The sequence below is a fragment of the Labrus mixtus genome, chromosome 15, assembly GCF_963584025.1.
Source record: "Labrus mixtus chromosome 15, fLabMix1.1, whole genome shotgun sequence".
Taxonomy (NCBI): Eukaryota; Metazoa; Chordata; class Actinopteri; order Labriformes; family Labridae; genus Labrus; species Labrus mixtus.
Genome location: NC_083626.1, coordinates 5,337,769 through 5,362,598, shown reverse-complemented (window position 1 = coordinate 5,362,598; position 24,830 = coordinate 5,337,769). Strand labels below are relative to the sequence as shown.

The 24,830-nt window shown below is 41.5% G+C and overlaps 1 protein-coding gene across 1 annotated transcript in view; it reads right to left on the bottom strand.

Moving 5' to 3' along the window:
- Positions 1 to 551: 551 nt before the first annotated feature.
- lamb2 (laminin, beta 2 (laminin S)) overlaps positions 552 to 24,830 on the bottom strand; it is a 44,350-nt gene continuing 20,071 nt past the window's right edge. Inside the window, exons 7-35 of the mRNA XM_061058259.1 lie at positions 24,677 to 24,740; positions 21,289 to 21,491; positions 21,064 to 21,184; positions 20,554 to 20,742; positions 19,709 to 19,888; positions 19,335 to 19,447; positions 17,978 to 18,057; positions 16,460 to 16,595; positions 16,216 to 16,374; positions 15,544 to 15,671; positions 14,956 to 15,088; positions 14,670 to 14,862; positions 14,283 to 14,426; positions 13,268 to 13,499; positions 12,871 to 13,040; positions 9,561 to 9,785; positions 9,216 to 9,433; positions 9,027 to 9,123; positions 8,350 to 8,531; positions 8,030 to 8,220; positions 7,643 to 7,827; positions 7,172 to 7,413; positions 6,132 to 6,335; positions 5,227 to 5,371; positions 4,449 to 4,656; positions 4,206 to 4,347; positions 3,134 to 3,310; positions 2,871 to 3,030; positions 552 to 2,428 (exon numbers count right to left, since the gene is read on the bottom strand). Coding sequence (XP_060914242.1) covers positions 2,292 to 2,428; positions 2,871 to 3,030; positions 3,134 to 3,310; positions 4,206 to 4,347; positions 4,449 to 4,656; positions 5,227 to 5,371; positions 6,132 to 6,335; positions 7,172 to 7,413; positions 7,643 to 7,827; positions 8,030 to 8,220; positions 8,350 to 8,531; positions 9,027 to 9,123; positions 9,216 to 9,433; positions 9,561 to 9,785; positions 12,871 to 13,040; positions 13,268 to 13,499; positions 14,283 to 14,426; positions 14,670 to 14,862; positions 14,956 to 15,088; positions 15,544 to 15,671; positions 16,216 to 16,374; positions 16,460 to 16,595; positions 17,978 to 18,057; positions 19,335 to 19,447; positions 19,709 to 19,888; positions 20,554 to 20,742; positions 21,064 to 21,184; positions 21,289 to 21,491; positions 24,677 to 24,740 — 4,758 coding nt within the window. The 3' untranslated portion in view covers positions 552 to 2,291. The remainder of the gene's footprint in view (positions 2,429 to 2,870; positions 3,031 to 3,133; positions 3,311 to 4,205; positions 4,348 to 4,448; positions 4,657 to 5,226; positions 5,372 to 6,131; positions 6,336 to 7,171; positions 7,414 to 7,642; positions 7,828 to 8,029; positions 8,221 to 8,349; positions 8,532 to 9,026; positions 9,124 to 9,215; positions 9,434 to 9,560; positions 9,786 to 12,870; positions 13,041 to 13,267; positions 13,500 to 14,282; positions 14,427 to 14,669; positions 14,863 to 14,955; positions 15,089 to 15,543; positions 15,672 to 16,215; positions 16,375 to 16,459; positions 16,596 to 17,977; positions 18,058 to 19,334; positions 19,448 to 19,708; positions 19,889 to 20,553; positions 20,743 to 21,063; positions 21,185 to 21,288; positions 21,492 to 24,676; positions 24,741 to 24,830) is intronic.

Here is a 24,830-nt window from a genome sequence, read left to right as displayed (position 1 = left end):
ATACACCGCTTAGGGCTTCCATACTCCTGCATATAGGAGAGCTAAGTTGTGAAGGGGGTCTTCCATCACATTTGTATTTAACATATAATGTATGCATGTCACCAAATTGAGTTTTATTTTGCACATATTTACAGTACCTAAAATTGACATTGTGAGGAAATAATCGATTGTTGTTTTTAAGTAGGTGGAGAAGGTTCACAATGTCCCTGCTCTCTCCTGTCATCCTGGCAGTGCTCTTTTATTTCTGCCATTCACTGTTTTCACACATAGCTGGAAGATGTGGATAACAGACAGCTGTAAAGTCTGCCAAGGCGGCCACTGTCAAAGGACTCATCAATGTCTCACGGTCGTGCGCAATAAAAATAGCATCAGGACATCTTACACCCTTGCAGACCCTAAGATGATTGCATGCACATTCAGGCCACAAGCAACAAGGTTAGAAAGAGGGACAGTATCACACAGGGACGCTTTTCATATGATCAACACAGATAAATGGATTTCTATTTGACTTCATTTAAGAGTCTCAAAAAAATCCTCCAAAAAGGGACATGTTCAGGAATACACTGTGCAACATTTATTCAAAAACTGTATACAGTTCAACTTTACTTTACTGATTGGATTTCTTTCTTTGGCAGTTCCTCGTCAACATATTGGGTCTGAGGGATGATTAGTGATCCGAGGGAAATATGCTGACAACGTAATTTTTTTGGTTTGTTTTGTTTCTGACACAACAAAAAAGGTCATACAAATAGTTCATGAGTACATGTCCAAGACTCTAAGGCACACAGTGTGAAGACTGTACTTCCCTTTAGAATACCATTCAGTGAAGAATACTGCAGGTCACAAATATTCAATCACAGTTAGGCTACATGTGATAGATAAACATTCACACTCCATGCATTGCTGGTATAGATTTATCAAAAAATAATTCTGGCAATGACAAAAGAGGATATTCTAACAATCTTGTAATCAGACAATTTTATAAATATCACGTACATTTGTCAATTATATGAGACAGGAGGATTGTAAAGAGGTGGAAATAGCTAGCCTGGTTCTACTCTAGTTGCATTTTTACAGAGAGTTATGTGCTGGATTATTTTACTGACCATGAGGGGTCTCCACAAGCAGCCTGCCCATTTTCTTTAGCTTGCTAATTGATGACGTACAGAGGTGAAAAGGTTTCTTTTTCTGCTTTTAAACAGAGCCAGGCTAGCCAGGCCTTCTGGATGCTAAGTTTTGCTAACAGACAGCTAGCTGGAGTAACTATTCATTTAATTCTGAAGAACAAAGACAACATGGCATTTCTAAAATATCTTTAACTACCTTTAAGTGTGTCCTGGGGGTAATAAAGGGGAATTTCCTTTCCCCCAAAAAAGGTTTTTTATTTCATTTGTTCTATAAAACAGTAGCTGAGATACTCCACTCCGGATGAATGTTCAACTAGATACCGGCTTATTTATTGATTGATAGTTGCATCACCCAGGCTAAGCTGCCAGCATACACTATGAGCATACACTACCATCAACCTTATTCCTGTGTGACAGTAGTGTACAGCCATCCTCACACTCCAGGCAGAGGTGCTTTTTGTGCTCGTCTATATGTATTGTCAGAGGAAATATAGTCACCCCTTTTCACATACACAAAGGTCCTATCTTTGATTCAAAGTCATTTGTATAAAGGCAGATGTGTTACAAAATATATGATTCCAATCAACACAGTTGGTACACTTTTTTTTATGAAAATACTTTAAATGTATGTCCTTGAACAACACATTTAAACAGTATTAGATCTTCAGTTGTTTACACTGTCTGATGCAGGTTTAATGAAGGTGTCTTTCTTGAGCACAGCTCAGGTTACACTTCCAGTAGTAACAAAGCCTTCTTAGAAAATGATATAAACATGTTGATTCTGTTACAGTCACTCTAAGTATGTAAAAAAAAATGCATAGTTAAATAACAGACTGTTTACAATGGATAACATCGATCAGTCAGCAGATGTTTAAAGAACATTATAAAATAAATTTCCAGATTATTCTCCAAACAAAAATGTGCACTCAAATTAAGATTGAAAATTAAATATGTGAAATCAGACAACCTTTTGTTGCACCATGGCTATAAATATCTAAATATGATCGTAACTGTATTAAACGCCTTCGTAACAAACAAACAGACTACAGTATGCATATTCACTGGCAGATTTTTGGGTTGTGTTCTGAAAGTCTATTTTACAGCTTGTGAATCTGGAGAAAACGGCAGAAAATCCCGACAGTTCTTATGACGTGGAGTGGTGGATTATTGGCACGTGTTGTAGATCTGGATCTGTTTGTTGATATCATTGAGGATGGTTTTCATTTTGTCCTCCAAGCCATCCAGCTGACGAGCTTTCCCCTCCAGCCTCCTCTGGTTGTCTTCATAGTTTTTCTCCAGCTCTATTGACAGCAGGAATTTAAAGAACGGTTACACATCACGACTTTTGAGATATTTGGTGCTGATGTAAGTCTTTAAGACTTTCTACTTAACCAAGTGTTGATTTTTATACAGTCAATGTTTTTGAATGTCAACTTGTGTTTGTTTTCCTAAAGTGAGATAACAAGCAATCTTCATGTCTTTTCACTGCTGCAACACTTGAATTTCCCCTCTGAGGATCAATTAAGGATTGTCCTATCTTAGATCAGATTTTTATGACTTGATTAACATAATGTACCAACTTATTTGACTAGGAAATCAAGACAACAACAGAGTCTGACTCACATTGATTTCTAATTAACGTTTCTTTTATAGACACACTCTGCCAATTTCTCCATCTCAAAAACACAAAAATACACACACACACACACAAACAGGCACACACAGATATATTTTAATAAGCACCTGCTAGTCTCTGCAGCTTGTTCTGGGCATCTCTCAGCAGCTCCTTAGCTTCATCTCTGAGGCTCTCGGCTCTTTTCTTGGCGTCCTTCACAGCCTTGGCCTTTGTGTCGACCCGCTGCTGCACCTCATGGTATTTATCTGTCAGCTGGCCGTCCAGAATCTGGGCATCAAGACAGAAGTGAGCTCTTTCTGTAACAGCTGTGTATAATATTTAATGATGCAACGTTTGTCACACACACACACACACACACACACACACAAACCTGCTTGGCTTCGTTTGCCTTGTCTCGAGCCATGGTGGCGGTCTCTTCTGCGCGGGCCGCTGCCATGCTGTTGTTGGCACGTTTGGTCTTCAGGGCGGTGATCTCCTGTCCCAGTGTGCCCAGCCGGTCCATGGCATCAGTCAAATCCTTCTCACTGTTGGACGTCTCCGACTCAATCTGAGGACAGAAGGTCCAAAAGAAATGAATGGTGACCATTCCTCAATAATATCATCACAACACACATTATTTTTTCCTTTTGTGCCAGAGTGGAGTACTGGACGGTCATGACATAACCAGTATGAGATATTTGATTTGTATGTACTAGCCTGTCTTCTCAAGGGTTACAATATAATCCTGTTAAATGTTTTTTTTTTCCATGTGGCAAGTGTGGACAAATTTCTCAGGGCATTTTGTAGTTTTCATTACCTTTTAATCATGGTGCTCTTGTTGTTTAAACCTACTGTACATTAGGACTCTAACCACTTACTGGCAGGTGAAAATAGTGAAACACAACACTTAGAAATTGTCTATTTTATAGCTAATATGGAAAGTCATGCTTGATAAGAGCTTTACACATTCAGCAGATATTAAGCATCCTTCATTTGGAGTTGTAATACCGACATGCGTTCTCAGGGGGGCTTTGTCTTTCTGTCCACTAACTCATGGAGATGCTGTTTGTCTGGCTGTTTAGTCCTTTTCTGTGTTTGTCTGCGGATCAGTATTTGTATTTGACAAGTAGTGTACAGTGAGCTCATCAGAGTATTTTCCTAGAAACCAGCAACCTGCTATAGCTAGAACAAGGGAGATTAAAGATGAAAGACAGACTCAAATCGAACATAGATAGATAGATGGATAGATAGATTTACTTTATTGATCCCAATAATCAATGTGGAAAATCATGTTAAATGAGGATGTAAATTACTGGGCAAAGTTGAGTGAAACTGAAAGGTTTGAACCCTTTCAACAAGAGGAGGTGTGACAATTTGTACTACTGGTAGATAATATGAATTGTACTTAATGCTAAGTCAACAGCTATTTATCTGCAGCCTTTTTTCTTTCTTTATATCCATACCTGTGCCAGTCGGGCCTCAGTCTCCCCAATATCAGCTTTGGCTCTCGCGATGGCCTTTTCTGCAGATGTCTGTGCAGTCTTAGCATCCTCCAGGGCCTGTTTCACGGTCTTTGCTGTGGTCTTCACACCCTCAGCATTATGTCTAAACAACAACAGTGTTATTGAAAATAACTTGTCTTAATAGAGGACAAAGAATGTGGGAAAAAAAACAATTATACAATGACATCTTATTATTCGGATTACCTTGCTCTCTTGGCATCAAGCAGCAGTTGTTCTGCTTTTCGAACATCATCCTGTGTCCGCTCCAAGATGGCGTCTACATTGGAAAGGCTACGGACCCGTTCCTTGATTTCATCAGCGAGGTGTCTGATCTGTAGGGGTGAAGCTGGGATGGAGAGCTCCAACACACGGTTAGCCACTGCTTCAATGCTGTCTGGGTCTGCTCCGTCCTCTGAGAAAAAGACACCAGAAGTTACAACGGAGGGCTGATTATGAGGCACCATGAATGACCTACAAGTTCTCGGTAATTTTAAAAACGTATGTGGAAAACAGGGGTGTAACAATATATTGATATGGCAATATATCGTCACCCTGACATGAGTGATACAATTATCGAATCGCTGGTGATAACCATTCATGTTTAAAAAACTATTCTGAAGAGAAGTTTACAGCAGGATAAAAGAAGAAGAACAAGTAGACGAAGACACCGGGATAAGCTGGACAGCGGTGAAAATAAGTGAAATGATTAAGTGTGATAAGAGGTGGAAACTGACACCAAATTTTAGTTACATAAACATATCAATCCTGCACTTTAGCTTTATATTATAACTCAGTTAATCAGATACCATTGTGAATATACAATTTTCCTCACTTATCACAGTCACAGCATCTTAATATTATTGTTATTGTAGGCCATGTGTCCCGTATCAAATCCTATCTTATCCTGACTTACCCTGTGATTCCCACCCCTAGTGTAAAATGCAGGATATCAGTATATAACCCAGAACACTGTCAGACTCACGAGTGAGGAATTCTCTGATCTGTTTGATGAGGTCTCTCAGGTCATTGTTGGAGCGCTCCACTTTGTTCTTGGTGGCGGTGGCTTTGTCCAGAGCAGCTTGGGCTTTACTCTTTGCCTCCTCAGCCTTGGTCTTGGCATCTGCCACCTGAATAAAAGCCAGAAATGTTTATAGATGACTGACAGATACTTGTTCAAAAACGTGTTCACAGTAAGTGCTTTTCTGGTTTTCACCCTCCTTTTTTTAAACTGAGATCCCAGAGAATTGTTAAGGTAATAAATTCTTCCTGTTTTGGTTTTCGGTGTGCCCACTCTCACAGGATTCTGTTTTGTCTAAGTACACATAAACACCAGATTGCAGCTACATGGCTTATTCAAAATATACAAGCTGCATGTGCATGTCTAAACCCTGACTCCAGTCTGTGATACACTATGGAGGGACACTGGCACAGCATGAAAGGGAACACCAACAGATGTAAATTAGTGTTCATCTGTAAAGAGTAAAATCCCAAACAGTGGAAAGATTAAATAAAAACACTTGCATAAGGAATTGCAATGGATTCTTTTTTTTAGTGATCTATGGAGGGAAAAAAAACATTGACAATATAGTTCAGCAAAATTCCATTCTGGTCTCATAAGAAGTGGATGTATGTGTCTCTTGTTTTTTAAGTGGGCCTGATTTAAGGAGAATAGCATTTAGCTCCCATGTATGCTGAGAGGATATTATGTAAGTGACAATAAACGGCATCCACAAAATATATCTTCTCCCCGTGTTTATTGTTGCAAGAGGCAGCTCTAGAAATACGTGACATACAAAAAGCTTTATAGCATTACATATACATTGCTTTGCTTACACATTTGATTTATTAAATAGCTTAAGTTCAGTAGCTTGTCATGTCCCTCCTTACCTTGGTGAAGAGTCCCTCCACATCCTCCATAGCTTTGTTCAGCTCACTCTCTGCATGTTTGGCTCTCTCCAGAGCATTGTCAGCTACTGCTACAGCGCCGTTACAGTTCAGCCCTCCACAGTGTCGGTTCCCTTCGTCGTCACGGCAACCCGCGCCCCCACACGGGCTTTCCTCACAGGTAGCATCACCAGGGGCGCCACAAATCTGATGGGACAGGTGAACATGAAATGACTTTCTTACTCTAAGAAACTATCAGCTGCATGTATGTTGGATGGGAAAATGATTTTCCCTCACCTATTATCCCATAAAGCTAAAACAATAGCTCACATGGGGTTAATAATAAGTCAGGAACAGATGTTTTTGTGTGTTTTTTTTTGTATATTACTCTTCCATAAAATGTACTTTCTGCGACACTACATATTAAATAGTTAAAAAGTGGAGACAAGAAATGATGTAGGAAGCTGAAGCAAGAGAGCTGAAGTTGAATGTTAGCCAGTAGGATAGCCACAGCTAACTTTAGCTATAGCTAAAACTTACTTCGCTGTTTGTGTGCAACAAATAAATATTAAATCTGATTAATTAACATCTATTGTGAACAATGACACATTTGCTCAAATGAAAAATTAGTTTTAAAAAAACAAGCTATATTCCAGCTAAAGCTATATAACTAGCTAAATCGAGTAGCGGTAATTGTTGTTATTTGGTGTGTCATGTGAATGTAGAATTTCAATTGTCGACTGTGAATGGGGTTCAATATAAACAGTGGGTGGATAGACAGTTTCATAGATTCACAACATGAACTTTGGACTGTTAATTATAAATTTAAGGTTTGTCGTAAAAAAGGAGCAAGCTTAAGGAAAACACATTTTTTGCAGTTATTGTGTTTTTTTGTGAAAGATTTAAGAGGAATATCAAACTTATTTTATCTGTAATGTAGCTTACCCAGAGAAGTAGTTACCCCTCTCTGACTTTGTATGTCTTTTTGGATATCAAAATGTATCAGAGCAAACAGCGTCTTCAAACTGAAGAACCAATCAAACCTTCTCATTCAGCTTCTTCATGTCCAGGCTCTGTGTTTTGGTGTTGAGGTCTCCGAGAGCACGCTTGTTCGCAGCATTTTTCCGGTTGAAGTCGTCCTTCTTGGCGCTGATGAGACGCTCAGTTCGGCGGCGAGTGTCCACAGATTGGCTGACTGTGTTGGGTTTGGTGGTTGTTGATTCGTTGGCACGCCGCTCTGCATCTTGAGACTTGTTGTAGGAGCTACGGATGCTGTCGTACGCACCTGTTAGAAAAAATGTATAAAGTGTATTTTAAGTTAAAACTTTTCAGACCTTTTAGGATTATTAGACTGAACAACAAAAACAGACTCTTTGATGATAATTAATAATAAAGGTCAGGGAACTGGTCAGGGAACCTACAAGTAACCTACGGTAATAGAGAGGTGGTCATAGAAGGTTGAAGTTAGCAGAACATGGTTGAATAATGTGGCTCTGCCCTCCTCTTATGCTCACCTAGGAAGTTCGAGTTTTTCAGGATGTCCAGTTGACGGTGTAGCTGCTCTGAAGTAAGGTTTAGTTCTTTGGCCTCTCTCTCCAGAGCACTCAGCTCCTTGCTCGCCTCAGAGTTGCTGTCCTGCACAATGGTCAAGTCTCCTTCTACGCGGTTCAGGGCGTCAGTGGTCTCACTGATCTGAGCTCTTCAGAGCAACAACAAAAAAAGCTTAATGGATATGAAATCTATTCTGATAAATCCTGTGATTTCAAATGTCATTTCTGAGCAAACTGTATAAGCCTGCTGCTGAGGATGAAATATGTTTGTGACTCTGAAGTAAGTTTTTAAAAAATATATTTTTTTGCTATTGCTTCTACAGCAGAATAAAATACTTGAACTCACTGTACCTTAGATCTTCAATAAGCTCCATGAGAGTAGAGACGGCTGCAGCAGTGGCATTGCGTGCGTTGACAATCCCCTGAGCCTTTGCCAGCTTCTCCTCCAGGTCCCTGAAGGCTTTCTCATAGGGCCCAGTAAGCCCTGTGGTCTGAATCTCATGTGCACGCTCTGCTAGAGTCTTTGTACGCACTGCCAGATCCTGACAATGTGGCAAAATTATGAGGAGAAAGATTATGTTTGACTCCTCTTGACTAATGAAATTACAATCTCTTCACATTCGGATTCTGTAGACAAAACATTAGACGCCTTATTTAGCATGCAACTGCACCTGCACAATGCGATCCCAGTCCCCAAAGCACTGGTGACAGGGCTGACAGTTTGGAAACTGGCCAGAGAAGCCTCTGGCACACTGATCACAGCGGACACCTGACACCCCCTGCTGGCAAACACAGTGACCGGTCACCGTGTTGCACTGAGAGGTCTCGATGCCACGCCAGTCACAGTCACAAGCTGGAGGAGAGAAGGAGGAAGTATTTCATTAATATGGTTAAACAGGACATAGTGTGTTGTTAATAGATTTGTTTAAATCAATAAAGTGCTCCATTTATTAATTAAAACACTTCTACACAGGGTTTGCCATATATTCTGCTCTCTACATATTTCTTGTGCTTTGCTTTGACTTGTGTTTTGTTAGCTTTCGGTACTTCAATCACCTAACACTCTCTAAACACAGAACATAAACCCAACCCTATCATTCATTCAAATGGGCTCTGCATTGTGCTTTTGCTTTCTGCATTCATAACAATTAAATGTAGACTGAAAATGAACCCCCACCCTCTCCAGTTTCCTGTGTATTAGCACACGTTATTGACTAGTGTTAGGTTGATCATTATTTAATTTATCTGAATGATTGGTTGAACTTATTAAGTGCGTGTACTGTATATTTATCAGCAACAAGCGAGTTCACTTCACCTCAACCTTCAACGTTGTGTTGTTGTACCTCACCTCTGCACTGAGTCCTGGGGTCTCCCCAGTAGTTTTCCTGACAGTCGGTGCAGGTCTTCCCTCCAAAGCCATCTCTGCACTGACACTTCCCAGTGAACTGCACAACAGAGAGTGAATGAGAGAAGTTTAGGACTGAATATTTCTATCAGTGTGAGATGTTCTTATTGAAATGTGTGTCGTGTTTCCCACCTCATTACACGAGGAGGTGACCGAGTTGTTGGGATCACAGCCGCAGGATTCACAGCCTCTCCCGCTCGCCAGGTTCCAGTGGTTTGGGGCACAGTGATCACATGTGAGACCCATGACGTTCGCTAGGCACTGGCACTGTCCTGTGGTACGCTGACACACACAGTCCTCACGCTGCATACACTGGCTGTTATCAGTGCCCAGGAAGTTACATGTGCACTCTGAAGGGCAAATACAGCGGAAAAAACATGTCAAAAAACAAAACACATCATCACATTATAGCTATTTTTTTAAACAACATTCATTTCCATGCAAATGTTTTTTTCTCCCCATGTACATGACACTCACTCCTGCAGTTGCGTCTGGATGCATCCCCAAAGTAACCGCTCTTGCAGATGCCACAGTTTTGGCCCTCGGTGTTGTAAAGGCATTTCCTGCACTCTCCGGTCCGCCTGTCACAGGCCTCCATGTCTGACATGTCTATGTTGTTGTTGCACTGGCACGGCTGGCAGCGCCCCCCGGGCTGAGAGGGGTTTCCAAAGTAACCTGGGGCACATTCCTCACATCGGGCACCTACAGTAAGTCAGTAAGAAAAGGAAAAAAGGAAAAGAGAAAAAGTTATAATGATGATTGCACATTATTTTATCTAAACATTTTACTGCAACTATAAAAGGGGGGATGTGCTTCACAGGATTTCTTAAGCTGTTTATTGTGTGTGAAATAACAAGTAGTTTTAGAATCATCAGGTAATTTTGGTTGAAAGTAAAGATGACCCCCTTAAAGGACTTCTTCCTCCCCAAGTACTGTAATGGTACTCTTACATTTAAAAGAGTGTTCCACAAAAATCTATCACTAGACATAACTATCCATGACAGATTTGTTTTTGATGGAACCAGTTCCCCTGTTAGATTTATACCTATTGTTATCAACCACTTCCTGTTTTTGTTTTTCAACAAAAGTATAATGACATGGACTGGAGACATGTTAGTTCCACGTTTGGCTTAACCATTCTCTGCAAAGCATGATCATCATCATATTAATACAGTTTTAGAGAAGAATCAGTTATGTTACTTATCATCACTCAAAAGTTAACCAGCTCTCATTAGCAGACTTTTAGATCAGATGAAATAATACTGTAACAACACAAGAGCTAGCAGTCGAGGATGATTTGGGGATAAATTCTTGGTTGCCCAGAGAAAGTCCACACAAAAATAAATGATGTACACAAACATAGTTGAATCATAGTTTCCTTTGATAATGTGTACTGTATTTGGCTGAATCTTTACAATACCTGTTCATAACTACTGCTTTATACTACACAACACAGCCACAACACCTGTCAGGCACAGAGCTTCATTCTTTACCTATAAACCATCCAGGCTGTTTCCCCTTACTGTTACATGTCATTTGCTCTCCCTGTAGGTCAGACTCAAATAATAAATACCTGACATTTTTGAGTGTAGCAGAAAGAAAGGAGCCAAACAGGAAATTAGAGAAAGAAAGCAACAAACAGGTGGTGAGAGGAAAAGAGTAGGGCTGAGTAAAAGCTGAGTACAAGACAGGTAACATGGGAGGCAAATGGAAAAATGAGAAGAGAAAATTGGATAGGGAACAAGAATGAAGGAGAGAGGAGGTAAAGGAGAGTCAAAGTAGAGGTGATCAGGAGGAAAGGTTGGGTAGAGAGCAAATGAAATCAGCTACTGTGGTTACCCTGCGTTGTGCTCAGTCTTAAAAAACAAGGAGGTGAAATAAAATGTCTGACTTTGTAACTCTAAGGAACCCCTCAGTCTGCTCTGTTGGTTGTGGGTGAGGGATGGAGTTCAACCTGTGAGATAGATTTTGATGTAGCTGTATGGTCGTTGTGAGTGAACAATACAAGCAGGGTCTTTTTCTTATGAAACTATGATTGTTAATATGTTGTAACATTGAATGTTCTGATGTACTCAAACCCTTACTCAATAAAATACAAATATTTAAAAACAGAAATACAATGCCCTTACACTGGCTGCAGGGCTAAATAATTATATCAGAACATTTCTTATTTTCAGTAGAAATGTTGATTCAGAGATCGTCTCAGCATCAGTCATTCACAATCAAGATGAAAAGTGAAAACTATTTCAAACACAAGAGAAAGAAACTGACCCAGACTCAGAATTAACCAACACGATCAAACCTGAAGCCATAATACCCTCGCTTTTATTCTGAAGGGGATTATCTTTGAGTGAGAAAGCAGACTTTTTTTAAAAAAACGACTCTGGGTCAGATCCTTGTACAGGGAATATTTAGCAGACCTGGTTCAAACCTTGATATCATTATGCTTTGAACCGCTTCAAATACAATTTTAGCATCTGTCGTTATCAAAGTCGTTTGCTCCTTAAATGCCGAAAAGCATCTGAAACGTTTTGACATTATTCTTTGAGCCAGGTCTCACACGTGCGCAGGAGTGCACGCTGGCACAGCACAGCCGACAGGAGAGGTGCTGAAGCCATGCATGGGTCAGGTGGGTCAAGTGGAGGGTTGGTGGATACTACAGAGGGAGGAGGTGGGGGAGGGGAGAGGGGTCAACCATCATTACTCACGCTTAAAAATGGTCGCCCCGGAGCGTTTAACAATCCCTGTCCCAGTAGTACAGGGGAAGGAGGAAACGACAGGTTACCATTTCACAGAGCCCATTGAGATACATCATTCTTACCTTTCTGGAGTTGTATCATCTGGTGTATTGCATAATGGACACATTTGATTGCATACATTTTTTTGCTCTTAAGAAGGCTTGACTCGCCTTGAGGAACTTTTTGGTTGAAAATGAGATGATGGAGGGATTGTTATTCATGTTCCCCAAAGGATGATTCCTGGGGTTTGATGATCCCCTGCCTTTGTCTTTGAGCCAAATATGTCATTCAATGCACTAAATGCTCAAAATGGCAGTGCTAACTTAGCTAAGTGTTCGAGTCAGCGCCCATGTGATGAGACCACAGTTCTAGTGGTCACAGGTTCGAGTCTGACCCTCTACATCGACTGCATGTCATCCTCCACTCTCTGCTCCAAACATTTCCTGTTTCTCTACTGCCCTATCAAAACAAAGGCAAAACGTGTCCCAAAATACATACAGGTGCAGGACAAAAATGTTTATTAACTGCAGAGCCTGAGGAAGATCCTTTAGATCGAATTGTTCCCCTGCTTAAAATAGAGTTGCTCATTGAACGGTGTGCAGACCTTTTTTACCTAAAATATTAAAACAAACAATAATAATGGTGACATTAACATCAGCCTCATCATTGACACACTTGTGTTTCACATTACTGACTCAGATGAGGTTTGCATTTTGTTTTAACCAAGAAACTGACAGAAAGTGCATCATGAAGGTCCGTGTAATGATGTGTATGATGATGATGCAGTGTTTTATTGTTCAGGTGTGAAACAGGTACAGCAGGTATTCATGGTGCCACAGGTTCTGTAGAAAATGTAATTACAATGAATTTCAAAGTGAAAGTCATTTAAATTACAGCGACACACACATCTGGATACACTGATGATTTCCTCAGCATTATCAGTCGAGCATGGAGACGAGACACAGAGCTGAAAACCAGAGTTGATTGAAGAGGGGGGGAATAAAGAGTAGAAATAAGGAGCAAGAGTACAAGAGCTGTTTTAGGTTTACCTGTGTAACCTTGGTTACAGTTGCAGATAATTTGTCTGTTTCGGTTGTCCTGGTAACAAGATGCAGCAAAGTGACGTCCACTGTTGGGCCCGTCTGGACAGGGGCATGGACGGCACTGACCTCCAGATGCTATGCCCAAAATTGGGTTTCCATAGTAACCATTTGCACACCTAAAACAACACAATAAGCAAATTATTCGATAGATATTTTATGAATTTAGAAATTCTGAAATGTCATCCATTCCTATGAAAAGAAAAAAGCAACAAGATCTGAGGGGTTTATTTCCTGATTAAATCCACTAAATTTATATTCTCCATAGCTGATGAAACTATTTGTATACTCATACTGCTTTATATACTAGCACTCTTGTAGCTCGTCTGTTCTAATGAAATGTCACCTGTCACACTTGTCTCCTCCAGTGTTGTCCCTGCAGCGGATGCAGGCTCCAGTCTTCTGTTCGCATTCATCTGCGTGTCCGTTACACTGGCACGGTCTGCAGCTGGGGAAGCCCCAGTGACCCGCCTGACATCCGTCACAGTGCTGTCCGAATGCTCCCGGACGGCACTGGCACTGACCGGTGAACTTGTGACAAAGTCGAGTCACGGAGCCTTCCAAGCTGCAACCGCAGGCTGAATGGAGGCGAGATAAAGAGAGGGAGGGGCATATAGGAAGGAGGAGTGGATGACAGGAGCGGGAAGGAGAATAAATTAGGAACAGAAGGAAGAAGAAAAACAGCAATGTGAAATTTCTCATTTTAATTCATCAATGTTAGATTTGTAACAGTAGAGGGCGCCAGCAGCACAGCATATAACCAAAAAACAGAAGTACATACAGGCTCACTTTGATTGGTAGATGCAAGAAATAGATGGATTACACATATTTTATTTATAGTGTTAACTTTAGGTGATGAATTTTTTTTTCTTCTTGTGAAACTCTTTCATGAGCTCTTCAACAGACTTTATCTTAGCAAAAGTCTTACAAGACCCTTCAAAGCTTAGCCCATTGGTTCTCAACTGGAGGGTCTGGAACCAAAAGTGGGTCATGGATCCATTTTCGGTGGGTCGTGAATGTTTGCCTGGTTAAGAAATTGTGTCAAATGTCTATGAGCTGCTTTTAAAACATGTATGTTTTATTCCGTCTCTCTGTTCTGTCATATGTTATGTACAATCTGTGGTCCAAACGTCAATTATTTTCATTAAATAAATCTGAATCTGTGAAAAAAAACATAAACTTGGGTGGGGCTGTCTTATTAAGGAGTTGGTGGTTGGTCCTGAGGCTCGACCAGAGACCAGAACCACTGGCTTAAAACACAGCTGGGCAAACCCCCAAAATGAAAAATGCGGTTGTATTTTGCAACCTATTTTCCATAAACAGATCTGTATCAAGAGGAGAAATGAAATTGAATTACAAACCTATGCAGCCTGAGGGTCCAAAGCCATAAGTTCCTGGAGCACATTGCTCACAGCGTCGACCAATCACATTTGGCCTGCAGCGGCATTGGCCCCCACGGACATCGCACATAGAGCTCATGGACCCCTGGGGGTCGCAGTTACACGCTGGAGGAGCACAGAGAAGAACAGACATAAGGTTACTGAACTCTAAAACAAGTTTACATCCTGCACATCAAATTCTGAGAGAAAGAGGAACAAAAAACTGCTGCTGACTGAAGGCTCAGGGCTAATATGATGTATTAATAGTTTTACAGTTATTACAGCATAGAGGACTACTGGAGCACATTATAAACTTCATTTAAACTGATCAAAATATATTATAATATATATATGGCTTTCTTGACTCACGCAGAGCACCGTCATTTACAACGGCAGACATGCTGGTGATAAGTTTGGCACAGGTGTCACTCATCAGTGGGCGGGTCACACTCTTGGCGCCCTCATAGCAGCGGTAGCGCTCGTAGGTCTGCTTCCTGAGGTTAGAAGCTGGATCCCCGGCGTTAAACATCTCCATGGAGGAGTGACGCGGCATCAAGGCAATCTGGAAAACAAAACAGATATTTTGTCAATAATTTGTATTCTCCTTCTTCATGAGTAAGATCCCTTTTGAAAGGAAAAAATAAATTCCTCTTACAGAGTCCATGAGAATGACAGCGTTGGCAGCTCCGTTGAGGATGCTGTTAGCATCCTGATAGCGTCTGAACTCAAATCGAAGGGTGTAAGTCACTCCTCTCTCCAGACACACGGGCTGAGGAGGGACCATAAACCTGAAGAATAGAAAAGCAACAGTTACAGTAACTTGTATGATTTTGGATGTATGTATGAGGTGTGAGTGTGTAGCCTTTTTCAGACTGTCGATTCAAGCCGCAATATTAACAACCCTGTGAATCTGAATGTAATGGGAGGGAAGAAATTGTCCCTCTTTTGTACCGTCTTCAGAGTAGTAACAAAAACGTTACAGAGGCCAAATGGTTTCAGCAGAGCCAGCAGGGAGCTGCAGTGCTGTGGGTGCATGCATGTCTGACTGTGTGTCTATGAGGAGCTCGCTATGTGCCGTGCTTCCGAAACACCAAAATGCAATGAGAATTCACAGACTGGGACTCCAACAATTCATAAAATGAACGTACAAGACGTGATGACGGCTGAGCTTAGTTACGACACTTTTGCAAAAAAAAAAAGCAGTACGTAAGGTATATTATGTGTGTGTGTTTGGGTCACAGACCTGGCTCCAGCAGGAAGAGAGACTGTGATTCTGTCATCATCTGGGATGGTGTTTCCACAGGGACTGCTGGTGGGAATCAGGCCTGGGCGGACCACCGTTATACGCACCTCCTCCCAGTCTCTGGGCATCTGGGTAACATTACAGTGACATATTTAATATACAGTTATAAGCAGTCTTATATTGATATATGAGAGTATGGAAGAGTAATTTTGTGTGCTCAACATGTAAAATATGCATGACTTAAAGGTAGAGCGCAGTTACACTAAAGACCACCAGCATGCTGAAAAATGTTAATAATCAGAGGAGGCTTGTCTCTTAAGGGGGGTCTGCTCATATTTTAAGGAATAGTTTGACCATAGACACTCATTCATCTCCGTGAAGAGAAAAAGATTCATACTTCTATCATATCTGTTTGTCACGATAGAAGCTTGAGCCAGTATAAAAGCTAGCTTAGCATAACATGACAACTGGAAATAGAAGAAAGTTAGATAGGGTCTCTGAAAAGGTAACAAAATCAACCCCTAATTTAAAATGTAACATCATCTTGCTACATTATATCCACACAAAAGGTGCATTTCACAAATAGTCTAACTTGTATCGTTAACCATTTCACTTTGATCTGATGTGTCTTCCTAGCAGACATGATTAATGCTTGTCTACAAACGCACAGACCTGTGACTCATAGCGGACCAGCAGGTCATATTCCATGGAGTAGGGGATGTCAGTGATGGTGAACTCCAGGGTGCCACCTTCAGGTACCCGGGCAAACCCAATGCCCGTCCATGATGCGGGGCGACCTGGCTGGTGCTCTCTGGTCTCCAGGGTACAGCCCTGAGGATATTAAGTATTCAGATTTATTTTTTTAATCCCACAGGATCACTCTGAAACAAATATGTGAGAACATGGGTTGGCGTACCTGCCCCATTTTGGCCAGCTCGGCCTCAAACAGGAAGTGATCCAGAGCCATGAAGTAATATCCAGACTCCACTTGTGTACACTGGCGTCCTGTCATGTGACTGCGGCAACGACACTGACCGCTCTCCATGGAGCAGCTATGAAGAAAGACATAAATAGATTTCTTAGCTGCCAGCATTTGGTGCTTTGGTTTTATGTTATATTATTTTAAATAAATATTTTATTTTTATTGTGTTATCAGAAAAGCCCCAACAAATTTTAATTTTAAAACAAAAAAAGCATTTCTGTGAGGACGTACTTATGCAGAGCAGTGCTTTGTTAAGTTCTAACATCAGCGTCAAGCAACAACCTGTGGTGCTGAAAAATTAAGCCAATAAGTGCAACAAACTAATGTTTCTCAGATATCAAATTTGCAGCCTGCTACAAACAATGACTTTGGTCTACACAAAACATTTTCCTCTTGGTAAAGACTGTAATGTTTGGATAATTAGGGGCGTGGCTGGGTAGACTGGCAGGCATGATGTGTAGTAGCTGTATACTAGGAGGCTTAAGGCCACCTCTTTGCTTGCTGGTAAATTAATCAAAAGTTAGGTTGAGATAGCATTTCCAATATGTCAATAGGCTTCAAAACGAGTTTCAAAACACCTCTTCAGAAATCAAGAGGTGATGTGTCTGAGGCGATGCCCCGAAGTATGGGCTGCATCCTTTGAAGGGTACATCTGAGGACCAATCAGGTCAAAGCTGCATGTCAAAGGCATTTTGATTGTTTCTTCAAATGTGACCTGCAAATGTGTCTTTCTTTTCCCACATTGTGTGAATATTCAAAATGAGATGTCAGCCTAGTAATATTCTTTTAATTGAAGGAATTAGTTTCAGGTCAATCTAAGACTGCTCATCCTTCCCTTCATGACATCACAAAGGGTAGTAACCCCTCCCCCAGGTGGGTGACACTCACACAGCTAGGTGTTTGAGTCTGCTTTCTCGTCATAAACAATTGGGTATGGAACGAGAAAGCCTGAGCCACATCCCCTTCCGGAGAGGGGCGTGGTCAGACACAGCTCATTTACATTTAAAGCTACAGACACAGAAACAGCCTGTTCTGAGCAGGGCTGAAATAGAAAAAACTACAGGATCGGATTTTTGGCAAGAAACTTCACAGACATGGTTTGGGGAGCTCTGAGACTTATTGAAAGTTGTTGAAAAAGGAAGATAATATGTGACCTTTAAAGTACTGAATCAAACTATTGGGCAAATGAAACTCTAGAAATGAGTTGAATGAAAGTTTTTTTGCAATTCATCCATCAGCAGTTTCAATTTGTCAGCCTCATGGTGGGGCTAGAGGTCAGGAGAACTCAACACCAAAGTCAGGAGGCTGCATCTTCTGAGGAATGTATGTGTGTAAACACTTCACTGACAATAGATGTAATAGTTGATTACATTACAGTCAGGGAACAAAGTCATCCAGCAACATCAAACTTCATGTTTAACCTTTGTGGATAAAAGCTACAGTATCACTCACTGGTTGTCCAGAGCTCCTCCGATGTCACACTCACAGCCTCTGCAGCCGTTCAGGTCGTGGCTCAGAGCCCAGTGTTCAGGCTGGAAACACAGAAGGACAGAGGACGGGCATGATTGACGGACAGAAACAGAAGAGGACAGAGCAAACACTAAGCAGACAGACAGCTGAAGAGTTTAGCTTCAGCCAGACATGATGCATCACCCTCCATGCTATTACAGGGTGGGAGGGGAACTTCCACCGCAGTTTGACTATCTGTGCACTGTATCTAACTCTCTAATCCAATAAAACCTCAATCATAGCCTCAGGGCATATCATCACTGCCAATTTTATGTCAGTCGACCCTGTGAGATTTTCAGCTCTTTCTAAAAACAGCTGACTTAACAATGTGAGTAATGGGTTCTCTGAAATCAACAGTTTCACTTTTTAAGTTCAGCATGTTTTGGCTGAAGGGTTTGTACTTTGGTAAATTTAGTGCTTTCCCCCCTAGTGTTATATAAAAAGAATATGGTCAATTTATTACTGTTCAAGTTTGTGAATTAATCTCTGTCAAAGAAAAGCTGGTCTGTACCTGTTGATTCTCTTGCTTGTGATATATCATGAGATTTAGAGACGGAATATCTTAGGGCTGTGATGACATTAACTTGTACATTTTCCTGGCGCAGTTTTTCAGGATGTTTAAGTGGCCTTTTTGGTTAAGTCACCACACTTCATGTTTAGTACATCTGGAGTCTTCCTCAATTCTGACCAATGTTGACTTTGCTCCTTTTGCTACTTAAATGAGGCTTCAAAGGGCTTATCAGAGGACAGGCTCCACTTTGGGAGCAGGTCCAGGCCCCTGACCATTTTAGGCCGGCTGTAACCAACACCTACCGGACAAGCCTCAAATCCCTGGACTAAAATTAGACGTAGTGCCAAGGCAGGAGCTCACATTCCTGCCTCCACTATTCCTGGCTGAGGAGGTTTGGGACAAGAGGCCGAATTATAACAGGAAGCTGATCACCAGCAGAGTGGGAGGAAAACATGAGAAAGAAACAGAGTGTCGAGAAAATCAGCAGCACTGATGAACAAGAGAAAGGGAAAGAAATGTAATGTGATCCAATGTTTACATATGTCTTCTTCATCTCTTGGGGAGTGTAAAATGTTGGATAATCAAATAAAAGGAGTGGTCACAAAGAAAGAGAATAAACAAGGAGAACATTTTATCAATGGGTATGGAAGTTGGTCCAAAAAAAGGTCAAGAGGGGAACAAAAATGTTGTTTTGGTCATTGTCATAATATCACCAATAGGGGTGGAGAGTGAGTTTTAAAATGAGAAAGAGGTAAAATGACACACATAGAATTTATTTCACAGTCTTACCAAACACTGGTCACAGCTGCGTCCGGTGACAAGACGCTTGCAGAAGCAGTCTCCACTGACCGGGTCACACTGGGAGTTACCTGACACTGTCCCCCTGTGATCACAGCGGCAAGCTGGTGACACACAGCAGAGGGCAACATTGATCAGATTTCTCAAAGATTGATAATAACAGCTATTTTTGGTTTATTTACCCAAAGTATCTCAAAAAGTTCATCTGTATTCATCACAAACATTTCAGATAGGAGGGGAGAGCAGCTGTTGAAAATGAGAGCTAGGTAGCAAGCTGATGGGAGCTATAAGCAGCTGAAGAGAAAGATGTGTTGAAAACGTCTTTGTGTTTGTCTTTGTGTTGTTATAACGGGGACTGTACTCACGTTGGCATCCCTGAGGGCTGTCTGCACTCAGGCCGAAGTAGCCGCTCTTACATTTGTCACATCGCGGGCCCTCCACATTTTGTTTGCAGCGGCACTGACCTCCCACCATGCCGAGGGAAGGGTCAGTGTGGCTGTCGCACATTCCTCCATTCTCTGAACCATCTGGGTCGCAGTCACAAGCTATCAGGGAGACAGAGAAGAGAGTGTGTTATAATGCAGTATAACTTAAAAGAGGCATTTCTACACTTAGTTGATCTGTTGTCTTATATACAAGTATTTATTCTTAAAACTACACATGCTAAAGGTATCATAATTGGTACACAGGAGCCCTGTGGACTTGTGTTCAACAAAATCAAAATTATCTAAATGACATCGCCCTTTGGCCGGATTATTTTTCTTTGGATTTTTCGGATATTAACATGTGAGCCATGAGATCCAGAAGAATAGACGGCAGAATTTGCTGCTACACACTGCTACGCAGGGAGCGCACCAGAGCAGTCAGGGGTTTGGTTACTTGCTCAAGGGCGCCTCGGCAGTACTCGGGAAGTGCCCTAGCATCTCTCCATCTACCAGAACAACTTCCATAATTTGGTCCACATCAGACTTGAGCCGGCAACCCTCCGGTTCCAAACCCAAATCCCTACAGACTGAGTTACTGTTGCCCCAATCACATGCGGGAAAGGAGTCACAGGCCGGACATGAACTTGGAGGACTATAGCCTCTGTACTGGGGCTACGACTTAACTGTTAGGACATCTGCGCCCCGTCGTACACATTCTCAACAAGTGACACCATCAGTAGTTATTCTAAGATATTTACACAGAGGAAACACAAACACACACTCACCTATGCAGACCCGAGGGTCCCTGATGTCCTTAACAGGGTCTTTGTAGTAGAAAGGTTTGCACATCTCACAGTTGCGTCCCATGGTGTTGTGCTGACAGTCGTCACACACTCCTCCGCTGCCATTTCCCATAGCCAAATACACCGCCATGTCAAAGTGACACACGCTGGAGTGGCTATTACAGTTACACTCTGGAGAAAACAAGAACGTATCTCTTCAAGTTATCAGTCATTGATCAGTTTTTTAATCTAATACTAAGACTAAGTTTGGTTGCATGGCTGTTGCAACAGCTGGATTCAATGCTTAAAACAAATCTATAACTGAATCTATAAACTCTCCCAGACATAAACAAAATCTAATAACTTCTAGGTAAAGCCTACAAAACAGAAGCAGAAGTGATAGATAAAAGATTTTGAATCAGCTGAGGGCAACCTCATGAAGGTGCTAGTAAATCTAATCTGTGATGTTTCATCTGTTTCTAAAGCCTCCTTCGTTCTTCCCCCTCTACTCACTCTTGCAGGCGTTGCTGTTGCGTCCCTCGGCTGGTCTCCACGGCAGGTCGTTGTAGAAGTCATCACACTGCTCACAGTTCAAACCTTTGGTGTTATGGTTGCACACACACCTGCCATGAACCTTTAAAAGGGAGGGAGGTGAAGTTAAAGTAATGGATATGGGATTTTAAAAAAGGCTCCAAAAAAAAATCAAAGAAGGAAAATTAGGAAGGCATGATCACTCACCATTCCCTCGATATCATTCGTGACGCCTTCAATCGGGGCACACTCTGAGGCATGGCCATAGCAAAAGCAGTTTCCTCGAACGACAAGCTCATATATGGCGTAGTAATACTTTTCTCTGATTTCAGCTCGAGGGTCCAATAGGTTGTCTCCCAGGGTGTGAAGTTTAGTGAAGTTCACTCTCAAGTTGGTGATCTTAAGCTGGTCTGTTGGGGGGGGGATACGCAGAGAATGAGTGAGAAAGCAGGCATGAATTCAGAATAAAACTTCTTATTACATGGACACTGGAGTTTTGTTAAAGTATTCTGTTTTATAAAACTGGTAGTCTCCCGGTGGTGGGTGGATGGTACAATATAAGTTTGGATACAAATGGTTTAAAGCCATCAGCTGAAAATGTGTAAAAAATACAAAACAAATACACACATAGATGACATACACATACTCACACCTCACAAAGCTCTTAGCCCAAGCAACAAGAGGAAGTCATGGCCAGTGGAGCATGACAGAGCAAAGAGTGTGGCAAAGGATTATGGGTGAACAACATCTTATGATCCAGGATGGTCTGAGGATTAGTCAGACCTCTGACTTTTAAAGCAACTTGTCATTTCATTAAGCTTCAAGGTTCAGCAATGGATGTTGTCCAACAAGTGATTTCAACAACAGACAACAGACTGACAAACTGGTTTTGCACATCCATAATGACCTGACCCTTTACTACTGCTTTGCTGCTGCATCTTCTTCGGAAAACATAAATAACATGTCCTCCCTCAGTAAAAACAAGCGGAATCCTCCAAATGTGATGAGTGTTCAATCCGGAGCAACATCCAGAAATGATGGATGGTAATGGAATGTGGTGTTGAAACGGTTTCTCCCACATCCGGCCTCTTTATCCTCTCAAACTACCTCAAGTACATTTCTGTTAGGGAGACAGATAACCCCTCTCCAGAGATGTTTGTACGAGCTTTCACCTTTTTAATCTGCTGGAAAGACAGTGGTCACAAGTTCCCCCCTGGTGATACAGTCCAGCTGTTCAGCAGTAGTCCAGAACCAACCACACACACACACACACACACACACACACACACACACACACACACACACACACACACACACACACACACACACACACACACACACACACAAACACACACACATGTTCAACTCATTTATCATTATCTGTAAGCATCTAAGCATATTTCAATGGAAGAGGATTCATGTTTTCCATGTTCAACTATTTGTGTGGTTCCTTTGAGACTTCTTTGCCACGATGATTCACACAAAATCCACAAATTTGGGGGAAGATGATACTTGCAAAATGTCACTGGACTCCTGTCTCTGTAAACATAATGCACAAATAATGCAAAGGCACTAAAATACAACCTCTATATCAACTCAACAACAACTGTTCAACACAGTTCAACTCAAACAATCTCCAATCACATGACCTAAAACATTCCCAATTACTAGAAATGTAGTTGGAAAACAGACATGCAAATTAAGATTGAACTTTTGGTTCATTTCTCCGTGCTTTGGAACATGTTTTGAGACTCTGCTTGAGGATGGTGGTTACTAAAAGAAGCTTGGCAAACTGAACTGGAAAAATAACTTGTCTAAGGAGCAATGGGACAGATTAAGCCAGAAGGTCTCAGAATAAAGCAAACTGTTCTTGTCAGGGTGATGACTGTCTGCTTAAGCAAACACTACTTTGATTTATCCATTTATTAATGTCTGTTTGCTGATCCCATTTTTTTTTCTTTTCATATTTGTCTGCTATAGCACTTTTCTAGTCTTCTGACCACTCAAAGCGTTTTTACACCGCAGGTCACAACTTCACATTCTCACACTGATGGCAGAGGCTGCTATGTAAAGTGACCATCAGTAATACCTAACCCAATTCATACACATTCAAACACCGCTGACAAAGCAGCATGGGCAACTTGGAGTTAAGTCACTTGTCCAAGAATCATTGACATATGCTTGCAGCTGGGGATCGAACCCCCGACCTTCTGGTTGAGAGTCGACCACTTGCCCACTGATCCACAGCCACATTAAATCCCTCAGGGTTCCTTTAGCTCTAGGAGAGTACCTACCCAAAGGTTATAACTAAAAGATTGTTATCGTCCTTTTTTTCTCCTTTTTCGTCCTTTTTTTTAAAACTTATTTCCCCTGGGACTAACAAACATCCTCAATTTAGGTGTTACCTATCAAATGTTTTCACTTTTATAGATGTTATGGTTAAAGTATAGGTAGAAAAGTGGGTTCAAGTCAGCCAATCAAAGTGGCAGAATATGTACCAAGAAGTAGGTAGGCCTTAACGGCTGAACTCAGGGCACAAAAGATCCTGATCCTCAATTCAAATGACACAGATAGAAACAAAAACATCATACAAGACTTTCATTGGATGTCGATTCTTCTTCACAACAGCTGACAGAGAATATGAATTGTTCAGCTGTTAGGGGTCGGGGGGGGGGGGGGGGGGGGGGGGGGGGGGCACTAGCAGTGAGATATTTAGCAGCAGAACAAGACATCCTGCACTGGAAATCAAGCTTTGGTTTCTGGTAACAGCTCTCAAGTCCTGCCAGTCTAAACATGAGGGCCAGGACAGTGAGGCTGTGTGGGAGTCAAACAGCTGCTTTTCACATCTCTCCATGTCCTCCACACAGCTAGGGCCATGTTTCACACCCCAGAGAGAGGGCCTGCTTCAGTCTGTAATGTGTCACAGCAAGATAACAAGAGTAGAGAGTGTGTCGGCTCGAGTGGGATTTATGGGGACAGTTAACATGTGACAATGATTTACAATGAAGATAGAAATAAAGTGAAATGATACTTAAATGTTATCAACTCAGTTTAACGCATCCACCCTCTTGAAACATTCAGTAATTTGAGGAATTGTTGCCTTGCTCAATTTGTTTTATGTTTTGTGTGTGTGTGTATGTGTTTGTGTTTTTATATTTCAACAGTGGCCAATAAGCCTAACTTGCTAGCATCTGCACTGATTGGTCCCGGACCCTCATTTATATGCCATTTCAAAACTTTTTAGATTATTGGAAGTTTCAGCATACTTGCATTCTCTATTTTTTGTTTGTCTTTCTGCATGTTTTTTTTCAGAGGGGATTCAGCTAGATTGAGAAGGACCTGTAGCCTTACCACATGGTACATTACTTGTTGATGATGTCAATCACAAAACTGAGCAATGTAAGACCGTAGATATAGATATTGCACCCACAAAACTGAAGCACTACCACTGTCCGTGTTGATCATATTTATTTAGTATTTAACCAGTTATCTGGAAAAGTAAGAGTGCTGGAGCCAATGACTAGCCCAGCATTTTGCGTCATCACATATTGTTCTGCACCTTCTATCTTCTGATAAAAACAGGAGTGTGACTTACTCTGGATGCTCAGGCTGTAGGGATCCTGAATCCTTATGGCTGGATCCAACACTCTGTAGATGACCTAAGTCAGGACATAGATATCATAAATACTTAAATACATAAGATATGACAAATTAACAATCAGAAGCATCATGGGCAGCATGAGACTCTC